Source organism: Rhododendron vialii, chromosome 3a (genome assembly GCF_030253575.1).
Source record: "Rhododendron vialii isolate Sample 1 chromosome 3a, ASM3025357v1".
NCBI lineage: Eukaryota > Viridiplantae > Streptophyta > Magnoliopsida > Ericales > Ericaceae > Rhododendron > Rhododendron vialii.
The window spans coordinates 4,169,925-4,188,021 of NC_080559.1; the positions used below are offsets into that span (position 1 = coordinate 4,169,925).

Here is an 18,097-nt window from a genome sequence, read left to right on the forward strand (position 1 = left end):
CACCCCTCTGTCGATATCGACGGGTAATAACTCTTTATGGTGTAAACATTTATGCCCTCCAACTCAATTGGGCAATCAATTGATACCAGAAACAGATCATGTTGGACATACGTGGCCTATCGAATAAAGGCCTATATATCAAAACTCTACGAATGGCATATCGATAAAAGGATTTATGCCATGAGCCTTAATCAAGTACAAGCATTTGTTTACTTAATTTCTCCCCCAACATTTGATAAAGAAAAGGCCAAAACACGCGCGTAGCAAACGACAAACATTCCCCTTGATCAAATTATGGGAGTTGAGATTCTTTCAATAAAGAAAAGGCCAAAACACGCGCGTAGCAAACGACAAACGTTCCCTCTATTGAATTCATCCGAGATTTCGGAAAACAAAGTTGAAACAAGAGTAAGGGCCAAAAGCAAGTAATAACCTTTTATAGTGAAAACATTTATGCCCCGCCAACTTTCGAAGAGTTTGAGATAAATTTTTACACAACATTTTCACTTTTCAACTAGTACAATAAAGCCTTCAAGGCTTAATAACCACCGTCGAATGGTGGCATGCCTCAGTCGATTAGTTTCCCTTAGGCTTTGATTCCTACAGGAAGGAAACCGGGAACGTCAAAACATGGTTAGTCGATCAGAGCACTACGCATATGCCATGAGCCTTGCCTAATCCCCACAATAATGAACTTTAAAGTCACAAACAACAGCCAATTAATAGGCATCATTTGGCTTCACACGTTGGCTACTATATATATGCATTAATACCAAATACCAACATCTATTAGCCAACTCCATCAAAAACTAATTTTCCGTGTCCTCCAAAAATGTATATTGATCGACAGAAATCAATACGCAGAGTATTTATAGCCATGTTTGGCTGAAAACATTCTCCATGGTTAAATTTTCACCATTACTCTTCTTAACCAGTACGGAGGAATGGGAGGATCATTTTCTACGTCGACCATCTATGGTCTAAATTGAAAAACTCTAGTCGAATGACTATTTTCATGATTCGACTTGCTTGAGTTTCAAATTTTCGAGCCCCTAATTGGCTCTTCTAAAGATGAGTTTGCCCCCCTTGCAAACTCGATATCAAAAGAGGGCTAATTCTCATTTCAATCATCCATTTCAATCATCCTTACTAAAATCTGGATGAAGGAGACATAGATGCCAGCAAGACCTTTGAAAATTTTCCAGTCGCCAACGATGAACCATGGCCTCTTTTTAAAACAGTTGAAAATCATAAACTATGAAGGCCTTTAGGAACACAGGTGGCGCCCAAAATTACAAGTCTCTACATGTCCATTATCGACTGCAAAGTGTTCAAAGTCGACTAGACCAAGCAACCAAACCAATTGTTGCCATATATCCAAAGTTGAATTTCTGCCCTCCAAATTCATCATCGAAAAGAGGGACAAATTTTGCCCCCCAAGACTCATGGGTATAGCCTTTCAATGATGCCAAGAATTCACAGATTGTCCCACTTAATAAGGTTAATCTTCCTATTGGATGACATTCTTTAAACACATAAATTAGTGTAGCCTCTGTATTAGGCTAGAATTTTTCATCTCTTACATTTGTTTATAATGAACCCTCTAATTTGGGTTCATATTCGAAACAAACAAAGCCATGTAGCCTGTCGAGGAGCAATTGCAACACAGCCAATCACAGTGGCTTTATGCATACCTGAATGAGGTCTTCACTCCATTTAATGTTTGAATTAAAAAGGCTAACACTAATCCAAAATTGGATTAACGTATTAAGCCATATGATAGTCTCCTGCACTATTTCTTACCAACGAGACTTTCTGTGCACATTAATGGCCAAATTAACAGTTACATTTGTTCCAATTTAGGGACAAATTTCACTAATGGCCTTTTTTACAAAAGATTATCGAAGCCTCCATGTTTATGGCAAGCAAAGACAAATTCTTTACGAGGCAAATCAATGCCTCTTTTGAACCTTTTTGTCAAAGGCAGAGACATGGTTCAAATCCCTCAAACAGTTGGCCAACAATTGGCCGGCTTCTTTTGAACAATAAATTGCTTTCAAGCCCATCATGCAAAGCTTGAAAATTATTATTTTTACATTTGATCCGGAACCTGACTGTTCCAATTGGCCAACAAATGGCCGTTTATCTATTACGTAAAATGTCAAAAACCTTTAAGGTTTTCTTTTCACATATGATTTCACCATTACTTCCGATTTAGTAATGATGCCCTCCCTCTAGCGCCAAAATTGTTTGTCTATTTTACTGATAGTCGACTAATCGACTAGAGATTGCTAAGTGTGCTGGAAATGTGGGTGTTTGTGGTGGTGGAGTTTGGTTCCTTGCCGTATTTCAGGACTTCTCTGGAAGCAAACTTAATGAAGTGAATGGAGATGGAAGAAGAACAACAAAATGGACTTTATTATCCCTCGGTGTAGAAGTCAAATCGACTATGAGAACACAATCGAACAGACGGTTAAATTACAAGCTACTCCTAGAGCAAGAAATGTAAAGTACAGATAAAAGTAGAAGCCTTTGGGCGATTGATTGGGGGCTCTAAATATCTTCCTTTCTTGTATTTATAGGCTGTTGTCGACTTGAAATTCAAATCATACGGACTTCCCTCCTTCGATTTGAATTAGTTGGCTCCATGCTCCCTATTCTTGCTCCACTATCTGCATGAGGCGGTTACTTCTCCATGATCTCACATGTTTCCAACGTTGTAATTATTTCAACTGCCTGCTTGCATTAACCGTCTGACTCACGATCCGCATGTGATACAAAATTCTGACACGTGTCCAGTCGAATATCAACCGTTTGATCAGTCCATTTTCCTTAACAGGCTTCATATTGCATTTGCATTATATCAATCGGTCTAAAATGCGTTGACACGTGTAACATTCTGACCCAATCGATTATAATATACTAAATACTAAATTATGGTGTAAACACATTCCCTAGCCGTGCCTTCAGTGTCGGGCAGCTACCACATGGTATCCATTTGATAAATTCAGATCGTTCATTTCGGTTTTGGACAGTTCAAAGTTGGAGGGAGAAACACGAGAGAGAGAGTTGGGATGAAATGAGAGAGAGTGGTTTAATCTAGGCCGTCCAAACATTTTTGAACCATTCGGATGTGTTGTTCGAATACCACGTCAGCCGGGTGACGTGGTACCCACCCGGCTGTTTACACCATATTTCACCGCCTGTCGATGATCGACCGAAAGGTGGCAATTATGAGAATGCTTCCTATTTTATTATTATTAAGTATTCGTATTAATATTAGAACTAATATTAGTATTCCTTTTATTATTATTTGCATGCAGGACACTTGGCTTGCTCCTACACATGTGGAAGTTAAAAGGACACTTGTCATGCTCCTACACATTTGAAGGGAAGTGGGAAGTTATTTTGACAAGTGAAAGCAAAAGATTGAATGAAGACTAGTGGAGAAGTTAGGAAGTTATTTCCTACGTTTGTTGTTTTCTATAAATAGTCTTTTAAGACTTCATTGTAATTCTTCTCCAACAAATCAAAGTCTATCTTTATTTGTCTTAATTTTTGGCACTACTAACCCATTCGGGTTATAACTAGGAGTAGGAGTAGAATTAACTTAATTTTCTTACTTTCGATGGGGATCCGTCCTTTTTGATTGTAAATCTACCTTGGAAAAATAACAAAGTCCATTTGTTATTTTTCTTCCGTTCCACCCCACTTCACTAAACCATCAATCCACTCCGCCCAATCGATGGGTCGATTCCGTTCTTGAAGATTGGCGGGTGACGGTCTTCTTTTACGAGTCAATTCATCATCACCAAAAAATAGCATTTGATTCATTCGCCATTTCTTTTCCGGTGAAGTCCTGAAATACGGCAAGGAACCTCAAATCCGTTTGTGGAGACATGGCCGCATTCGCCCTTATTTTTGTTGTTGGCTTTGTTTCCCGAAATTTCTATCGATTTCGATTGAGGGAAAAATTGGTAAACACCGGCACCCCAAAAATTAGACCAGAACACCCGGCACCCAAAAATTAGACCAAAAAGAGTGGCTGTTATCGATCCTTGATGGCTGTGGTCTTATTTTTCAAACTAGGGCACAAAGCAATACCCAATACGTTTTAAGCACAAATTTTTATTTTTATCGTAAAAAGTGTTTTTATTTTCGATCCCTTATCGCTATTTTCAATTTTATAATATGAAAAATAACATATAATCCGTGTATACGATATTATCAATGATCATCCAAATACCATAAAAGGAAACAAATATTGAATTGAAGGTAAGGAAATCAACTTTAGATAAAAATCAATTATTGAGTTGATTTAAATTGAAAAAGATAATCAAGTTATTTAAAGAAACAACCTAAAAGCAATCAATTGAAAAAATTTACGAGTCATAAAGTTAGGATGTTTATATTAGGAAGTATGCTCTCAATTGAACGGATATGATCTATTGAAAGGTTGTAGAGGGTGTTGGGTTTGTATATGTAGACAAAAACTGCTATATTTTATTAGATAGATATAGTTATATAAAATATTCAAAAAATGAAGTGTTCTAATTTTCAATCCATTTGAATCCATACGAAAATCTTATTTTTCTGATCATTTTATCCTAAAAGTTCATAATTAATTTTTGACTCTAAAATTTTCAACGAGAGCCCTAAAAATTGCGTTCACACTTGTCTCTCTAAGAACTAACTAACGAGAGCCATAAAGTCAAAAACAATTACGTTCCTTTAGGATCAAATGATAAAAAAAAATAAGACATCCGCAACGATTCAAACACTTTGAAAATCGGAACACTTATTTTTTAACCACATTTTATTGTATATATAAACAGTAGGAGGGAGAGGAGAAGATGCGAGAGAAAAGTGGGGGACCGACGTGGTAGGTGGGCATTGGTCATCCGGACAATGGGGTGTCCCGGTTAGTCCGGATAGAATTTATTTTCTCCTTAAAGAGAATTTATTCTCCTTAAAGATGTGGTTGCGTTCTATAAAATTGGAATTGGGACCAACCATTGATCCAGATATTGAGAGAGAGAGAGAGAGAGAGAGAGAGAGGGCTAAAGAGAGAGAGATGGCGGATTTGTTCCACAGGCAGGCAAAGAATTACGCAGAGTCTCGGCCGAGTTACCCAGAAGAGCTGTTTGAATTCATTGCCTCAAAGACTCCAAATCACGACCTTGTTTGGGATGCCGGCACCGGCAGTGGCCAAGCCGCTAAATCTGTAAGCCTCTCTCTCTCTCTCTCTCTCTCTCTCTCTCTCTGTGTGTTTAGAATGACGGATTGTCCGTTTGTTTGGGGATGCTCCTAGTGGGAAGAAATATAGGAGTATAATCTAAGAGCAGGAGGCAGTGGCATTCGAAGCGTTCGGCTCAATCCTCTAATTCCGTCCAGTTTTCAGCATTTTTTGAGTTCATCCAGGGCCCAGATAATTGACCAGATCATTGATCGGGCTTCGATAGCTACATGAACAAATCATACGTGCAAAAAAAAAAAGGAACCGTGGCAGTCCATTTTTTTCCTGCACTAGTATAATTTGTCCATATAGCTATTAATGGACGATTAAAACAGATTTTTGGCATGAAGATTCTTCTTTTCCAGTTTTATAAAATAAACGATCCAGATCCCCCTTGCGGGTATGAGAGGGGCAACAAATGCCGAAAACTGGATGGGGACTGAGGATTATAGACAACGGGAGCCCAATGCAGCTAATTCTTTTGTCCAATGGTTACTCGTGTTTTCAAACAATCTACTCCATATTTCAGTTACTTTGTATAGAATTTCATTAATGGTAGTTACAAAGAAAACGTAATGTCATAGAAAATAGCCTCGTATTGTTGTACTAATGTGATGTGTTATGATAGAATAACCTGTCTCGTTAAGGAGAAAATGAGTACTTGAAAAATAAGAATCTTAACAGAACGGGGCTTAATAATATTGCAAAAACAAAAATTTGCAGCTAGCAAAGTTGTACAAGAATGTGGTAGGCACAGACACAAGCCAGGAGCAACTTGACTTCGCACCCAAGCTCCCCAACGTGCGATACCAATGCACCCCTCCAAGCATACCTATGTCCGAGCTCGAATCCAGTGTGGCACCCTCGGGAACGGTCGATCTTGTCACCATAGCCGCAGCCCTCCACTGGTTTGACCTCCCCACCTTCTACCAGCAAGTCAAACAGGTTCTCAAAAAACCCCATGGCGTCATCGCTGCCTGGACCTACACCATCCCTGAGGCCAACAAAAAATTTCCCTTGGCCAATGAGAAATTCGACGCTCTTTTCCGACAGTTTTACGCTGACTCCCAGCCTTACTGGAACCCTGCCCGTAAGTTAACGGACGACAAGTACAGAGGGATTGATTTCCCGTTCGAGCCGGTAGGTGATGGGGCCAACCACACGGGGCCATTTGAGTTCACGACGGATTGGGTGATGGATTTGGAGAGCTTTCTCACGTTCATAAGGTCGTGGTCGGCTTATCAGACGGCAAAGGAGAAAGGAGTTGAGCTATTGAGAGATGACGTGGTTGAGAGTTTCAAGAGTGCTTGGAGTGAAGATGGTGTTGATCAAAGGGTTGTGAAGACCCCTATTTATCTGAGAATTGGGAAAGTTGGAAACTTGGAGTAAGAGGAGAGTGGAGACTCATGTGTGCATTTTGTTTTTCGTTGAATCTGAACTTTGTTGTCAAAAAGTGCACCATCAATTTACAATGTACTAGAATAACATGGTTGCAATATCATCACCTTGTTGTTGATGCAACTTTAATCGAATTCTGCTAGAAGGTTCAAAACTAGCCAATTGGGATCAATAATATCATTAGAATGTGTCCGAATCTCTATGAGACGATGACATGTACTGAAAAAACCCCGAATTCCTCTTCATTTTTGTGTGTGGAGACGACAACAGCTACATTCAGGTAAGTCGTCATTTTACCAACAAAAAGAAAGGAAGCAGTAATATGATGCACCACCATCACCACGATTTCTAGTAATATCAGTGCACGACATAAAGCCTATACTTGGGAAAATCTTACATGTCACAAATACAGGGTTCTCACTCAGTAACGGCGAGAGCTGACTGTAATACATCTTCAAGGTACTTCTCAGCAAATACTTGTGTCGGCTGCTGCTTGATATGCGATTTGGCTAGCGGTTTATTATTCTCCAGGAATATGCTTGTGTCGAAAGTGTTTGTTTTGTTTTGAGGGTGTTGTGCGGATTGGCGTACTTTAGTGCTGGCTGTGGTTCAGCGTTTTGTTGTTTCCGTTGTCGGTCTGTTGTAGGTGGACTGGAGTTGCGGGTGGGTATGGGGTTTTCGTTGTTGTTTCTACGTAGAGCTCTGTTTCAATTTTTTGGATGGGATGAGTGGAGCTTGTGTTTAATTACTAGTATTATTTGTCTCTTAGTAGTGTAATTTCAATAACCACTCTGACGTCTGTTCTGCATTTGTTCTACTGCTATTTCTGCGTTGTAGTTAGTTTCTATGATCCGGCTCAGATCACCATCTAGTTTGCAACTTTGCCTGATGTGTTTTCCATGCACGCGACATTCTCTACCTGGGGTGTTCCACACCTGGTTTGCCAGTTAGTGGGCAAGCTTGTCGTTAGTGGAACTAGGGCTAGTACCTGGGGTGTACAAGTTCTGTACATGTTGACATTCTCCGAGGTTGATACAACGATTTACCTAGCGGGGCAGGGTGGTGGTTGCTTCTCGGTCGTTCGGAGGTTTACGCTGTATAGGCGGGTCCAATTAGTGGCCCTCCTATGGGGCGATCCTTCGTCACCAAAATAAAAAATAAAAACTCAATTTCAATAAGCTGAAAAAACTTATAATGTAACTCCGTTTTGTATGCATTTGGCTTTCTGTTTTAGCAGAATTCAGTTCTATTAAATCTAAGAGTTTTCATCAAATTCAATATGACATGTACAAAATTTGTTTTAATATATGATATGATATGAAAAAGTGATGCCAAAATATACTGCAACAATGTTATTCTACTAGTACATTGTAAATTGATGGTGTACATTTGATGCAACGAAAAACAAAATGCACACGAGTTACTCCGAATTTCCGACTTTCCCAATCCTCAGATAAACAGGGGCCTTGACAACCTTTTGATCAACACCATCTTCACCCCAAGCTCTCTTGAAACTCTCAACCGCATCATCACTCAATAGCTCAACTCCCTTGTCCTTCGCTGTCTGATAAGCCGACCACGACCTTATGTACGTGAGAAAGCCCTCCAAATACATCACCCTTTCTGTCGTGAACTCAAACGGCCCAGTGTGGTTAGCCCCATCGCCCACTGGCTCGAACGGGAAATCGATCCCCTTGTACTTGCCTTCCACTAGCTTACGTGCTGGGTCCCAATAAGGCTGGGAGTCGGCGTAAAACTGTCGGAAGACAACGTCGAATTTGTCATTGACCACCGGAATGTTGTCTTTGGCCTCAGGGACGGTGTAGCACCACGCGGCGATGACGCCTTGGGATTTTTTGAGTACCGATTTGACTCGATGGTAGAAGGTGGGTAGGTTAAACCAGTGGAGGGCTTGGGCTACGGTGACAAGGTCGACAGTTCCCGGGGGTGCCACGCTAGATTTGAGCTCGGACAGGGGGATGTTTGGAACTTTGGAGGGGTGCATTGGTATCGCACGTTGGGGAGCTTGGGTGCATAGTCAAGTTGGTTCTGGCTCGTGTCTGTGGCTACCACATTCTTGTACAGCTTAGCTAGCTGCAAATTTTTGGTTTGAGCAAAACATTATTAGTCCATACAATATATGCAAGGCTATTTTCTATGATATCAAGTTTTCAATTAACTTTTTTCTTTTATTATATTTCCGGTTGTCTTTAGTGGGTCTTTCTGACTACGCAAACAATACAAATTTAAAAACACACTTCCAGGCACAACTGCATTCAGAGCCGTTTGATGCATGTGAGACGACGATTCTAAACATAGTTGTGCCGAAGTTGGGGACTGATTAACCATGAATTGAATATAAAATTTCACGAAGTAGGTCCTACATTATAATACCATGACGTGTGGTATATATTGCCAACTCTGTCAACGGCTATTATCTTCACAATTTGGTTCTCAATCGATTAGTTTTAACCCTGAAAAATGGGGAGAGAGAAGGAGATGCGGGCTCACGGATTTAGAGGCTTGGCCATTGCCGGTGCCAACATCCCAAACAAGGTCGTGATTTGGAGTCTCTGAGGCAATGAATTCAAACAGCTCTTCTGGGTAACCCGGCCGAGTCCCCGCGTAATTCTTTGCCTGCTTGTGGAACAAATTCGCCATCTCTCTCTCTTGATCTCTCTATAAATAAATATATCTAGATCAATTTGGTCCCATTTCCATTCTATAGAACTCAGAGCGGAAACATCCTTTGCTACGCAACCGTACTTCTACAATCAGAGCCATCGACGATAACAACCATCTTTCCGGTCTCCATTGCACGTTATATGAAAGCATTAGGTATACGTCTCTTCTTTCGACTAAATAGGATTAAAATATACAGTGGAACTATACACCCGCAATTAATTATTCAACGTCTCTCTTGGATAATTTATTTTTACATCAATTAATTTTAAGACTTTGAAATTAATGATCAGATAAATTACCAGTAGTTTCAAGATTTTGCCATTTACTGAACTTTTGTTGTTACAATATACGTCATGGATTGCGCAAGTGTGGGCGTCGTTATTTGGCCAAAGAGGTGAGTTGATCAAATTGGTCACTGGCACCGAATTAAAATAGATTTGACTACCTACTTTTTGAAAAAAAATTCAATGCTGGGTGGGTATCACGTGATGTCCTCTCGGCGCATTCAAGCCATCCATTACGTTTTTGAATGGCTCGGATTTAAAGAGAGAAATTGTTGAGGTGAGATGAAAGAGAGCGTTTCAATTCGAATCGTCCAAAAGTGTATTAGATGGCCTGAATGTGCCGAGCAGATATCACGTGAAATACACCCACCTGGCACCGAAAAATTTCTCCTAGTTTTCATTAAGAATTTGAGGCTTATGTTTTCAACTGTTTTTGTTTTTTCTACGGCAAACAAAATTCATTAATCTTAAAAATGTAACAAGACTAATAAAAGCAAAGAAATAAAGGAAAATGACAGGTCGGTCCTGTTTTACTGAGGGGTTTCATGCGAACTCTCTTTTGTGAGGTCTATCTCTTCTGTGCCCTTTTTAAAGATGCATTGACAATTTTGCTCATTTGTATAATATTTATTTTGTATTTTTCTAGAGAGGTGTGAATTCTTGGAGGATTGAATTGTTGGGGTGAATTTTGGGTAAATTCTTTGTGTGAATTCTGGATGAATTGTAAGTGTGAATTCTGTGGGGGTGTGAATTCTTGGTGTGAATTTTTTGGTTTGTGAATTCACACTTCCCGAATTCATACCCATTGAAAAATTCACACCCATAAAAATTTATACCCCAAGAATTCACACTACCCAAAAAACAAAAGCAGTGAATTCTTTTTCCGAACACCTTTCATCCGGCCTTCCGCTGGAACAAATTTCAACCAGATTCCAAATTTCCCAATTTCTCACCAAACAAACAAAGCCGCAACCCATTCAACAAGGTCCCGAGCTCTTTTTCCCTCAACTATTCAGCAATGGAAGCTAGGGTTTCCAGGGCTCAATTGCGCCTTATGCTCCTCCCTCGTCGATAACAACAACGATGTCGACGACATCATCGACAGAGGGCTGCTGAACTTGGACGAGGTCCAGAAGGTTCTCACCGATGTCAAGGCGAACAACATCAGCGTTGTTCCCGTCAGAGAAGATGCTGCGTCGGAGAAGATTGGGGCAGGAAGGTTGAAGGCGGAAGATGACGGGGGTATTTTCGGTAGTTTACTTGAAACGGGGCTTTTGCGGAACAGGCTTGACGTGGGGTGGGGCAGGACGGAAACATGGAGACAAAACGGGGCCAGCCGGTGAGCGCCCCAAGAAATAACATCATGCTCAAAGAATAAGGAGAAAAATGACAGCAGATGACATGTTTTGATAATTATATCCGCCAAGGGCATTCTAAAAATATTTGTTAATATTGAAATGTCCTTAACGGATATTAATTATTAAAACACATCATGGACCGTCATTTTCCCAGAGAATAATGGGAAAATGACGGCCAAGGACGTGTTTGATAATTAATACCCTTCAAGGACATTTTCAGCATTAACAAATGTACTCAAATGTTCTCAGCATGTCCTTGGCGGGTATTAATTATCAAAACACGTCCTGGGCCGTCATTTTCCCGAGAATAATTATCTGTCCAATTCGAGACCCAAATCTACAATTGGCAAGAAGCCCATCAAAAACACCCTTTTAGAAGCCCACCTAAAGTTGAAGCCCAAACACCTCAATGGGTCTAAAAAAACTCAAATATCATTTCCCTAAACTTTGTAAATCTGTGACACAAAGTGGTTCAGATTGCAAAATGATAATATACTAGTAGTAGAGATAGGGAAAGAGGAACCTTCAGTCTTGAAAGAAGACGTACACTAATTGCTCTCATGCCACGTGCAATGGATACCGGAATGAATGGCTGTTATCGTTGATGGCTCTGGCTCTGGCTCTGGTATTAAAATATGGGTGCGTAGCAAAGGATGTTTTGCACTCTTGAGTTCTATAAAATGGAAATGAGACCAAATATTGATCCGGATATTTAGAGAGAGAGAGAGAGAGAGAGAGAGAGAGAGAGATGGCGGATTTGTTCCACAAGCAGGCAAAGAATTACGCGGAGACTCGGCCGAGTTACCCAGAAGAGCTGTTTGATTTCATTGCCTCAAAGACTCCAAATCACGACCTCGTTTGGGATGTCGGCACCGGCAGTGGCCAAGCCGCCAAATCTGTAAGCATCTCTCTCTCTCTCTCTCTCCAACCAATTTCTGTGTTTAGATTTATGGAGTATAATACTAGTTCATCTTCATCATAGTAGCATTCGAAGCGTTAGGCTCTCTTAAGTCTATAATCCTCTGGTTCCGTCCAGTTTTCAGCATTTGTGAGTCCATCCATGGCCCCATAAATAGACCCGATCATCGATCGGGCTTCGATAGCTACATGAACAAATCACACGGTGCAAAAGAAATAAAACAAAAGAAATGAACCGTGCCGGTCCATTATTTCTTGCTATAAATACGGACAGACGATTAAACTGATTATTGGCTTGAAAGTTCTTCTTTCCGAGTTCTCCAAGATGAACAATTCAGATTAACAAATGTAGAAAACCGGATGGGATCATTGAAGACTAATGACAACGGGAGCCCAATGCAGCTTCTTTTGTCTAATGGTCTTTACTCGTGTTTTCAAAAAATCTACTCATATTTCAGTTACTTTTTCTAGAATTTTAATCTAAAAGTGTAAAATATTTGCAGCTAGCAAAGCTGTACAAGAATGTGGTAGGCACAGACACCAGCCAGGAGCAACTCGACTACGCACCCAAGCTCCCCAACGTGCGATACCAATGCACCCCTCCAAACATCCCCCTGTCCGAGGTTGAATTCAGCGTGTCACCCCCGGGAACCGTTGATCTTGTCACCGTAGCCCAAGCCCTCCACTGGTTTGACCTACCCACCTTCTACCAGCAAGTCAAATTGGTACTCAAAAAACCCCACGGCATCATTGCTGCCTGGTGCTACACCGTCCCTGAGGCCAAAGACAACATTCCGGTGGTCAATGACAAATTTGACGCTGTCTTCCGACAGTTTTATGCCGACTCCCAGCCTTACTGGGACCTAGCGCGTAAGCTAGTGGACGGCAAGTACAAGGGGATCGATTTCCCGTTTGAGCCTGTGGGTGATGGAGCTAACCACACTGGTCCGTTTGAGTTCACGACGGAAAGGGTGATGGATTTGGAGGGCTTTCTCACGTACATAAGGTCGTGGTCAGCTTATCAGACGGCGAAGGACAAGGGAGTTGAGCTATTGAGTGATGATGTGGTTGAGAGTTTCAAGAGAGCTTGGGGTGAAGATGGTGTTGATCAAAAGGTTGTCAAGGCCCCTGTTTATCTGAGGATTGGGAAAGTTGGAAATTCGGAGTAAGAGGAGACTCGTGTGCATTTTGTTTTTCGTTGCTCTTGAATTTTGTTGTCAAATGTACACCATCAGTTTACAATGTACTAGAATAACATGGTTGCAATATATTTTGCCATCACTTTTTCATATTCGAGGTGATAACTAGCAAAGCGAGAGCGATAATATCGTTATAACATATCTGAATCTGTATAAGAGATGAGATGAACTCAAGAAAAATCCAGAAATTCATCTTCATTTTTCTGTGGGGAAACAACAACTACATTCGGGTAAATCGTTGTTTCATAAGCAAAGTAGAAAGCAAGCAGTAACATTATACACCGCCATCACAGTTTCTAGTTATACTTGATCAGAACACAACATAAAGCTGATACTTGAGCAAATTTTATAAATCACAAATACAGGGCTCTCACTCGGTAACGTCTAGAGCTGACTGCAATACATCTTCAAGGTACTTCTCAGCAGCAGCAAACTGCCTCTTCTTGTCCTCAATTGCAAGTGCAGCCAAAGCTTTATCCTGCACAAGTTTTAAAAAGAAACATTACTAAATCTGTGTTTCTCTGATTAGAGGAACTAAAGACCATGGATTTAAGGAGGTATTTTAGGAGGGGGGAAAAGAGAGGAGATTCATAAAGTTGAATAATTGTTTCTCTTTCGGTTTGCTTCTCTTATCCCTCCACAAATCCAAGATCCAAACGCAGCCTAATTGTGTACTTGAATATGCAATTTACAGGAGGTAAGTCTTGGTAGCTTCTCAAAGTATCGAGGATTGGCTTTGTTTTCTTCTCCAGTTCCTTCCTATGCTCTGCCATTTCAACCAGCACGCCATGGCTAATATCTGGGGTGTAGCCCACGCGATTCAGTATTGCCTGTCCCAATGAATTTTTTCTGTGTAAGCAGTTAACCAAAAATAAAGCACACAAATGTAAATGTAAGTTCACAATGGTCACCAAAGTAAAAAGTGAAGCTCAAAATCAACCACTCGATTAAACGTCTGATATCTCATTCCAAAAATTGGTCTTCGAAGTCTTACAGTTTATTTCACTGTTGTTGCTTATATAGCAACATGTTATCTCAAATAGACAATATAAGATTACGACCACAGAACCATAGAAGCATGGTATTTGGTACTCTAGCTCTTGATTCTACCATCACACAGAAAACATGAGTAATTTTTGGTCAAGAATTTCACGCTTACATCACCCTAAGTCCACTTGAATCAGATTCTTAATCAAATAATATTTTTCTAAATTGTTCTAAAAAATTGATGCTGAAACACCACATAACAAGGCCTCGTCGTCCCAGGGATGTAATGGCAATCTAATTGATCGGAACCATAACTCCTTAGGTACTACAAGAAGTTTGAAACAGCACCAAGCCAAGAGCACCAATTGAGGAACACCGACTTCATCACCCAACTTCAATTCCTTATCTGATCCTTGGGCCTTTGCTTACAAAGGGTACGAGAAACATACATGGAATGTTCCACAGGAGATCATATAGACCTCAGTCACTGCTAAAGGGACTCAATTTCTGGTTAACGGTTAACCAATCAATAACCACTTTCTCCTGTACCACTGGCTGTGAAAAATTGCACGGTCAATCTGAAATTCGAACAACCTCCCATCTTCAAAAAGTATATCCTCTCTCAATAGGATGATGACTCCACTAGTCCACTTCAACATCGACCTTGTTAAACCCAGCCCACTGTCTCCAATTTAGCAACCGAAAAAAGTACCTCTCTAGGTGCGGGTTCTTCCCTTTGATTTCATAGCCCAACTCCTTCATGTGAAAAAAACTCCCCATCCCTTGTCTCAACCCATTTCTAGCATCCCATAAAACCCTTCTTCAAGGCAAGCACCGCAATATCAATAAAGGAAGAAAAAAAAAAAAAAATCTTTTTTCCCCCTCTCCCTCCAAGTTCCAACACATCTTCATTTGCCCAACTCCAAATGACTGCTTAAAATCACGATTATCCCCATTGATAAGACCCATGTCAACAGTAAGGATAATCTTTCAATTTCAGTCCTTGTGTACCCAAGGCTTAAGATGTGGGGTCTACTCATCGACTCAAGTCTTTTATTCTGAGGCCATGACGATTTACATGGATTCTCGTGGAATGAATATGACTGGAGACGTAATGAATGGAATAGGTAATAACATGATTGGATCATTGGTTATTTCCTTCTTCTCTCTCTCACACACACACACACACGTGTGCGCGCGCGTGTCTCAATTGATGGAAACATTGCATGGATCAATTAAAAACATTAGAAAGCTTATTTCGGGGGATGATATTCCAAAAGTGTGAGGCAAATTTACAAGTCAATGAATTTTGACCAAATAAAACCCTCATTTAAATCGTAAATTTAAAAAGATGAATAAGGGTTGTAAAGATACCACTCCTAATACTTTTGGTTGTTCCCATATGGAATGTTCATTTGAATAACAACTAAATACCTACACTCGTACTCCATCACATATTTTTTACCGTGTCCTTGTCCAAATTCATGTAAAATTGTTGTGGTCCATGTCCGTGCTTCTTAGGTAACTACCATTGCTGTATCATCGTAATGAAAAAGAAAAACATGCCGTTAAAGAATACATCAACACCTACTACATATGGAACAATGGTACCTTATAGTTGGAATATTGTTGCAGGTATTGTCGCTCTTTTGAAACCATTATTGCCAAGTTTGTCTTCCAATTCTCCATTTGAGCCTCACAAGGAGCTACATCATCTTCAAGTTGTGCAAGGGTCCTGCAAATAAGTAATAAAAGAAGGGGGGGAAGGGAATTAGTCAGTATCCATCTTGATCTTAAAGTTCAAGTTCTGAAGCACCTCCAACTTGAAAAAGGTAAGAACAATTATAGATAAGGACCTAAGTTGTGTTCGTGAATTACCTTTTCAAATAAGTAAGCCTTGCTATTGCCTTTCGGGTATAATCAAGAAGAATTTTGGACTCTTTCTGTACTTTAGCCCTCTTCTCCTCTACTCCTGTTTTCCTCAACGAAATATCGCCCATTGCAACAAGGAAACTAAAAGCAATCCTTTGGGTGAGACGCCATTCTCAATGACAAGTGCGAATAAAAACAGCTGCGCCGCAAAAATTATCCTAAAACAAAGAGAAAACTCACCTACTAAGTTCAGTATCCCTTATGTTCAACAAATTAGCCACATTTGCAAGAACTTGAGCCGATCCAACCACATTGGATGACAAACTGTCTTGTGCCAATCCTACATTCTCCAATATCTCCCTTATCCTTGCAGCTACAAACATATATATCATTCCAAAACAAAGCCCCAACTGAGATCGAGCATGAAAAAATGAGTACATCAAAGCCGTAAGAGCCCCTTTGAATGGTCAGAAACGGCGAGGAAAAAAGAAGATTACAATTCCTCAACAAATCTCACCATAGGTGACCAAACGAGACAAAAATGGACTGATAATCTGATAAAGATCTAGGATTGCTATTCATTTTTCAACATTTCTCACCTATTTTATTCATCCAAACAAGTGATTGGGTTAATTTTCTTTTTCTTTTCTCACCATGTAAAGGGGCTGTAAGTTTGCACATGCATATGCAAGTGTAATAGATATACAATGATCAAATAACCTTGGGAACGATATTCAACCGCCTTTTGCCGGAAATCACTGGCAACAATTGCAGCAGCTTGAGTTTTGGCTTGGGAGATGGTTGCAAGACTGTGAAGATGAGCAATGCTCCGCGGAGTGTACTCGAATTCGGGGACATCTTTTCCAACCGAATCAAATTGAGTAGAAAGCCATGCTTTTACTTCTGAAATCCGACTAGCATCAAACCCACTCTTTTCAGTTGCAGAGGGATCGGCTCCGCGGATTAGGTCACCCATTCTTTCTTCCCAGTGTTGAATCAAACCTGCAACCAAAAAACAAAAGTGGGGAAAACAAATAGTCATGCATTGACACTGCTGCCACATCTGTTTTTATACACACAAAAAATGGTCAAAAAAAGTACTAGAATTGCCTATAAAAAAAAAGGTCCTAGAATATGCGGAAATTCAAATAATTTCGAAATGGTTAAGGGCTCAAAATGAAAAGTAAGGGATCTTGAATTGGTTCCATACTTCACATTATTGAAAATTGCTAGAATTTGGAAAATCCAAATAACTTTGAAGTGGGTTAGGGTTAAAAATGGAAACTAAGGGATCTTGAATTGGTTGAGGAGTTTAATCAAACCTGCAACAAGTGTAGAGAAAACAAAACCCTAGTACAGTGTCACTGCAGCAGTTTCGGATGAAATTTGGAGAATGTTGAAATGGGCAAGGGATCGGCGACTTGATCGGATTGCGGAGTTCTTTTGAAGCAAATATGGGGTTGATAATAAGGAATAGTTACAGATTTGAGCACATTTTGGCTAGGGTTTATGAGTAAGTGACAAAGATTTAGACGAGAGAGAGAGAGAGAGAGAGAGAGAGAGAGAGAGAGAGATTACCGGAGCCGGAGATGTGTGGCGGGTTGGATCTACAGTAGAAAATTGCCGGCACTTGCAAAGTTCAAACAATGGTTGGGAATGAATTAATTTGGATTTGTTCTTTTTAATTCTTTTCTAAATTCTTTATTACTCATTCCGTCCCGATTTGTTTGTTCATTTTTTAACTTTTTAATGTCTTTTTTCTAAATTCTTTATTACTCATTCCGTCCCGATTTGTTTGTTCATTTTTTAACTTTTTAATGTCCGAAAATATTTGTCCATTTAACTTTTTAATGAATTAAATGTCCTTTTTGCCCTTACTTTTTTGAATAAATGAATTTTTTAAAAAAGTTAAAAGGATAAATGTTGAAAAGTTAAATGTTTGTAGGTGTAATTATTATGCTCTCTAAAAAAATTAAGTTACCAAAAATGGATAAACAAATTAGGACAAAGAGAGTAGTAATTTTGAGTCAAATGTGTACTACTCCATAAAAGAATATTAAAAACTGAACAAATTCTACAAAAGCCAAAACTAAGTTAAAAGTTACAAAAAGTATTTAAGATTTTAGTTTGAACTTTAATTCTAATTTTCCTCGTCAGGTA

General features: G+C 39.8%; 3 protein-coding genes and 1 pseudogene across 4 annotated transcripts; 2 read left to right on the forward strand and 2 right to left on the reverse strand.

Annotated features, from left to right (window-relative positions):
• Positions 1-4,854: 4,854 nt before the first annotated feature.
• Positions 4,855-7,442, forward strand: LOC131318623 (uncharacterized). The gene is made up of 2 exons (XM_058348532.1): positions 4,855-5,224; positions 5,960-7,442. The coding sequence occupies exons 1-2, from the start codon at positions 4,976-4,978 to the stop codon at positions 6,623-6,625; spliced, it is 915 nt and encodes a 304-aa protein (XP_058204515.1). The 5' UTR covers positions 4,855-4,975; the 3' UTR covers positions 6,626-7,442.
• A 531-nt stretch (positions 7,443-7,973) lies between these two features.
• Positions 7,974-9,472, reverse strand: LOC131318626 (uncharacterized; annotated as a pseudogene).
• A 1,900-nt stretch (positions 9,473-11,372) lies between these two features.
• On the forward strand, positions 11,373-13,168 carry LOC131318627 (uncharacterized). Its single transcript, XM_058348537.1, has 2 exons — positions 11,373-11,859; positions 12,383-13,168. Exons 1-2 carry the CDS (start codon positions 11,710-11,712, stop codon positions 13,046-13,048), a joined length of 816 nt encoding a protein of 271 aa, XP_058204520.1. The 5' UTR covers positions 11,373-11,709; the 3' UTR covers positions 13,049-13,168.
• Positions 13,169-13,246: 78 nt separating this feature from the next.
• Positions 13,247-17,656, reverse strand: LOC131318624 (AUGMIN subunit 1-like). Of its 2 annotated transcripts, none has more exons than XM_058348534.1 (7): positions 17,516-17,656; positions 16,658-16,939; positions 16,178-16,310; positions 15,944-16,078; positions 15,677-15,800; positions 13,771-13,908; positions 13,247-13,556 (listed from the first exon to the last, which is right to left on the reverse strand). In XM_058348534.1, the coding sequence occupies exons 2-7, from the start codon at positions 16,911-16,913 to the stop codon at positions 13,449-13,451; spliced, it is 894 nt and encodes a 297-aa protein (XP_058204517.1). In that variant the 5' UTR covers positions 16,914-16,939; positions 17,516-17,656; the 3' UTR covers positions 13,247-13,448. The 2 variants fall into 2 exon arrangements, with proteins under 2 accessions (XP_058204517.1, XP_058204518.1); XM_058348535.1 differs by lacking the exon at positions 17,516-17,656 and adding an exon at positions 17,260-17,506.
• Between the last annotated feature and the right edge of the window lie 441 nt (positions 17,657-18,097).

Excerpts from the sequence above, each read along its gene's own strand:
- LOC131318623 (XM_058348532.1), top strand. The coding sequence starts at position 4,976 with ATGTGGTTGCGTTCTATAAAATTGGAATTGGGACCAACCATTGATCCA. Across the intron at positions 5,225-5,959 it reads GTGGCCAAGCCGCTAAATCT|CTAGCAAAGTTGTACAAGAA; the intron begins GTAAGCCTCTCT and ends AAAAATTTGCAG.
- LOC131318627 (XM_058348537.1), top strand. The coding sequence starts at position 11,710 with ATGGCGGATTTGTTCCACAAGCAGGCAAAGAATTACGCGGAGACTCGG. Across the intron at positions 11,860-12,382 it reads GTGGCCAAGCCGCCAAATCT|CTAGCAAAGCTGTACAAGAA; the intron begins GTAAGCATCTCT and ends AAATATTTGCAG.
- LOC131318624 (XM_058348534.1), bottom strand. The coding sequence starts at position 16,913 with ATGGGTGACCTAATCCGCGGAGCCGATCCCTCTGCAACTGAAAAGAGT. Across the intron at positions 16,311-16,657 it reads GGTTGAATATCGTTCCCAAG|CTGCAAGGATAAGGGAGATA; the intron begins GTTATTTGATCA and ends ATATGTTTGTAG. Across the intron at positions 16,079-16,177 it reads AGGGATACTGAACTTAGTAG|TTTCCTTGTTGCAATGGGCG; the intron begins GTGAGTTTTCTC and ends GATTGCTTTTAG.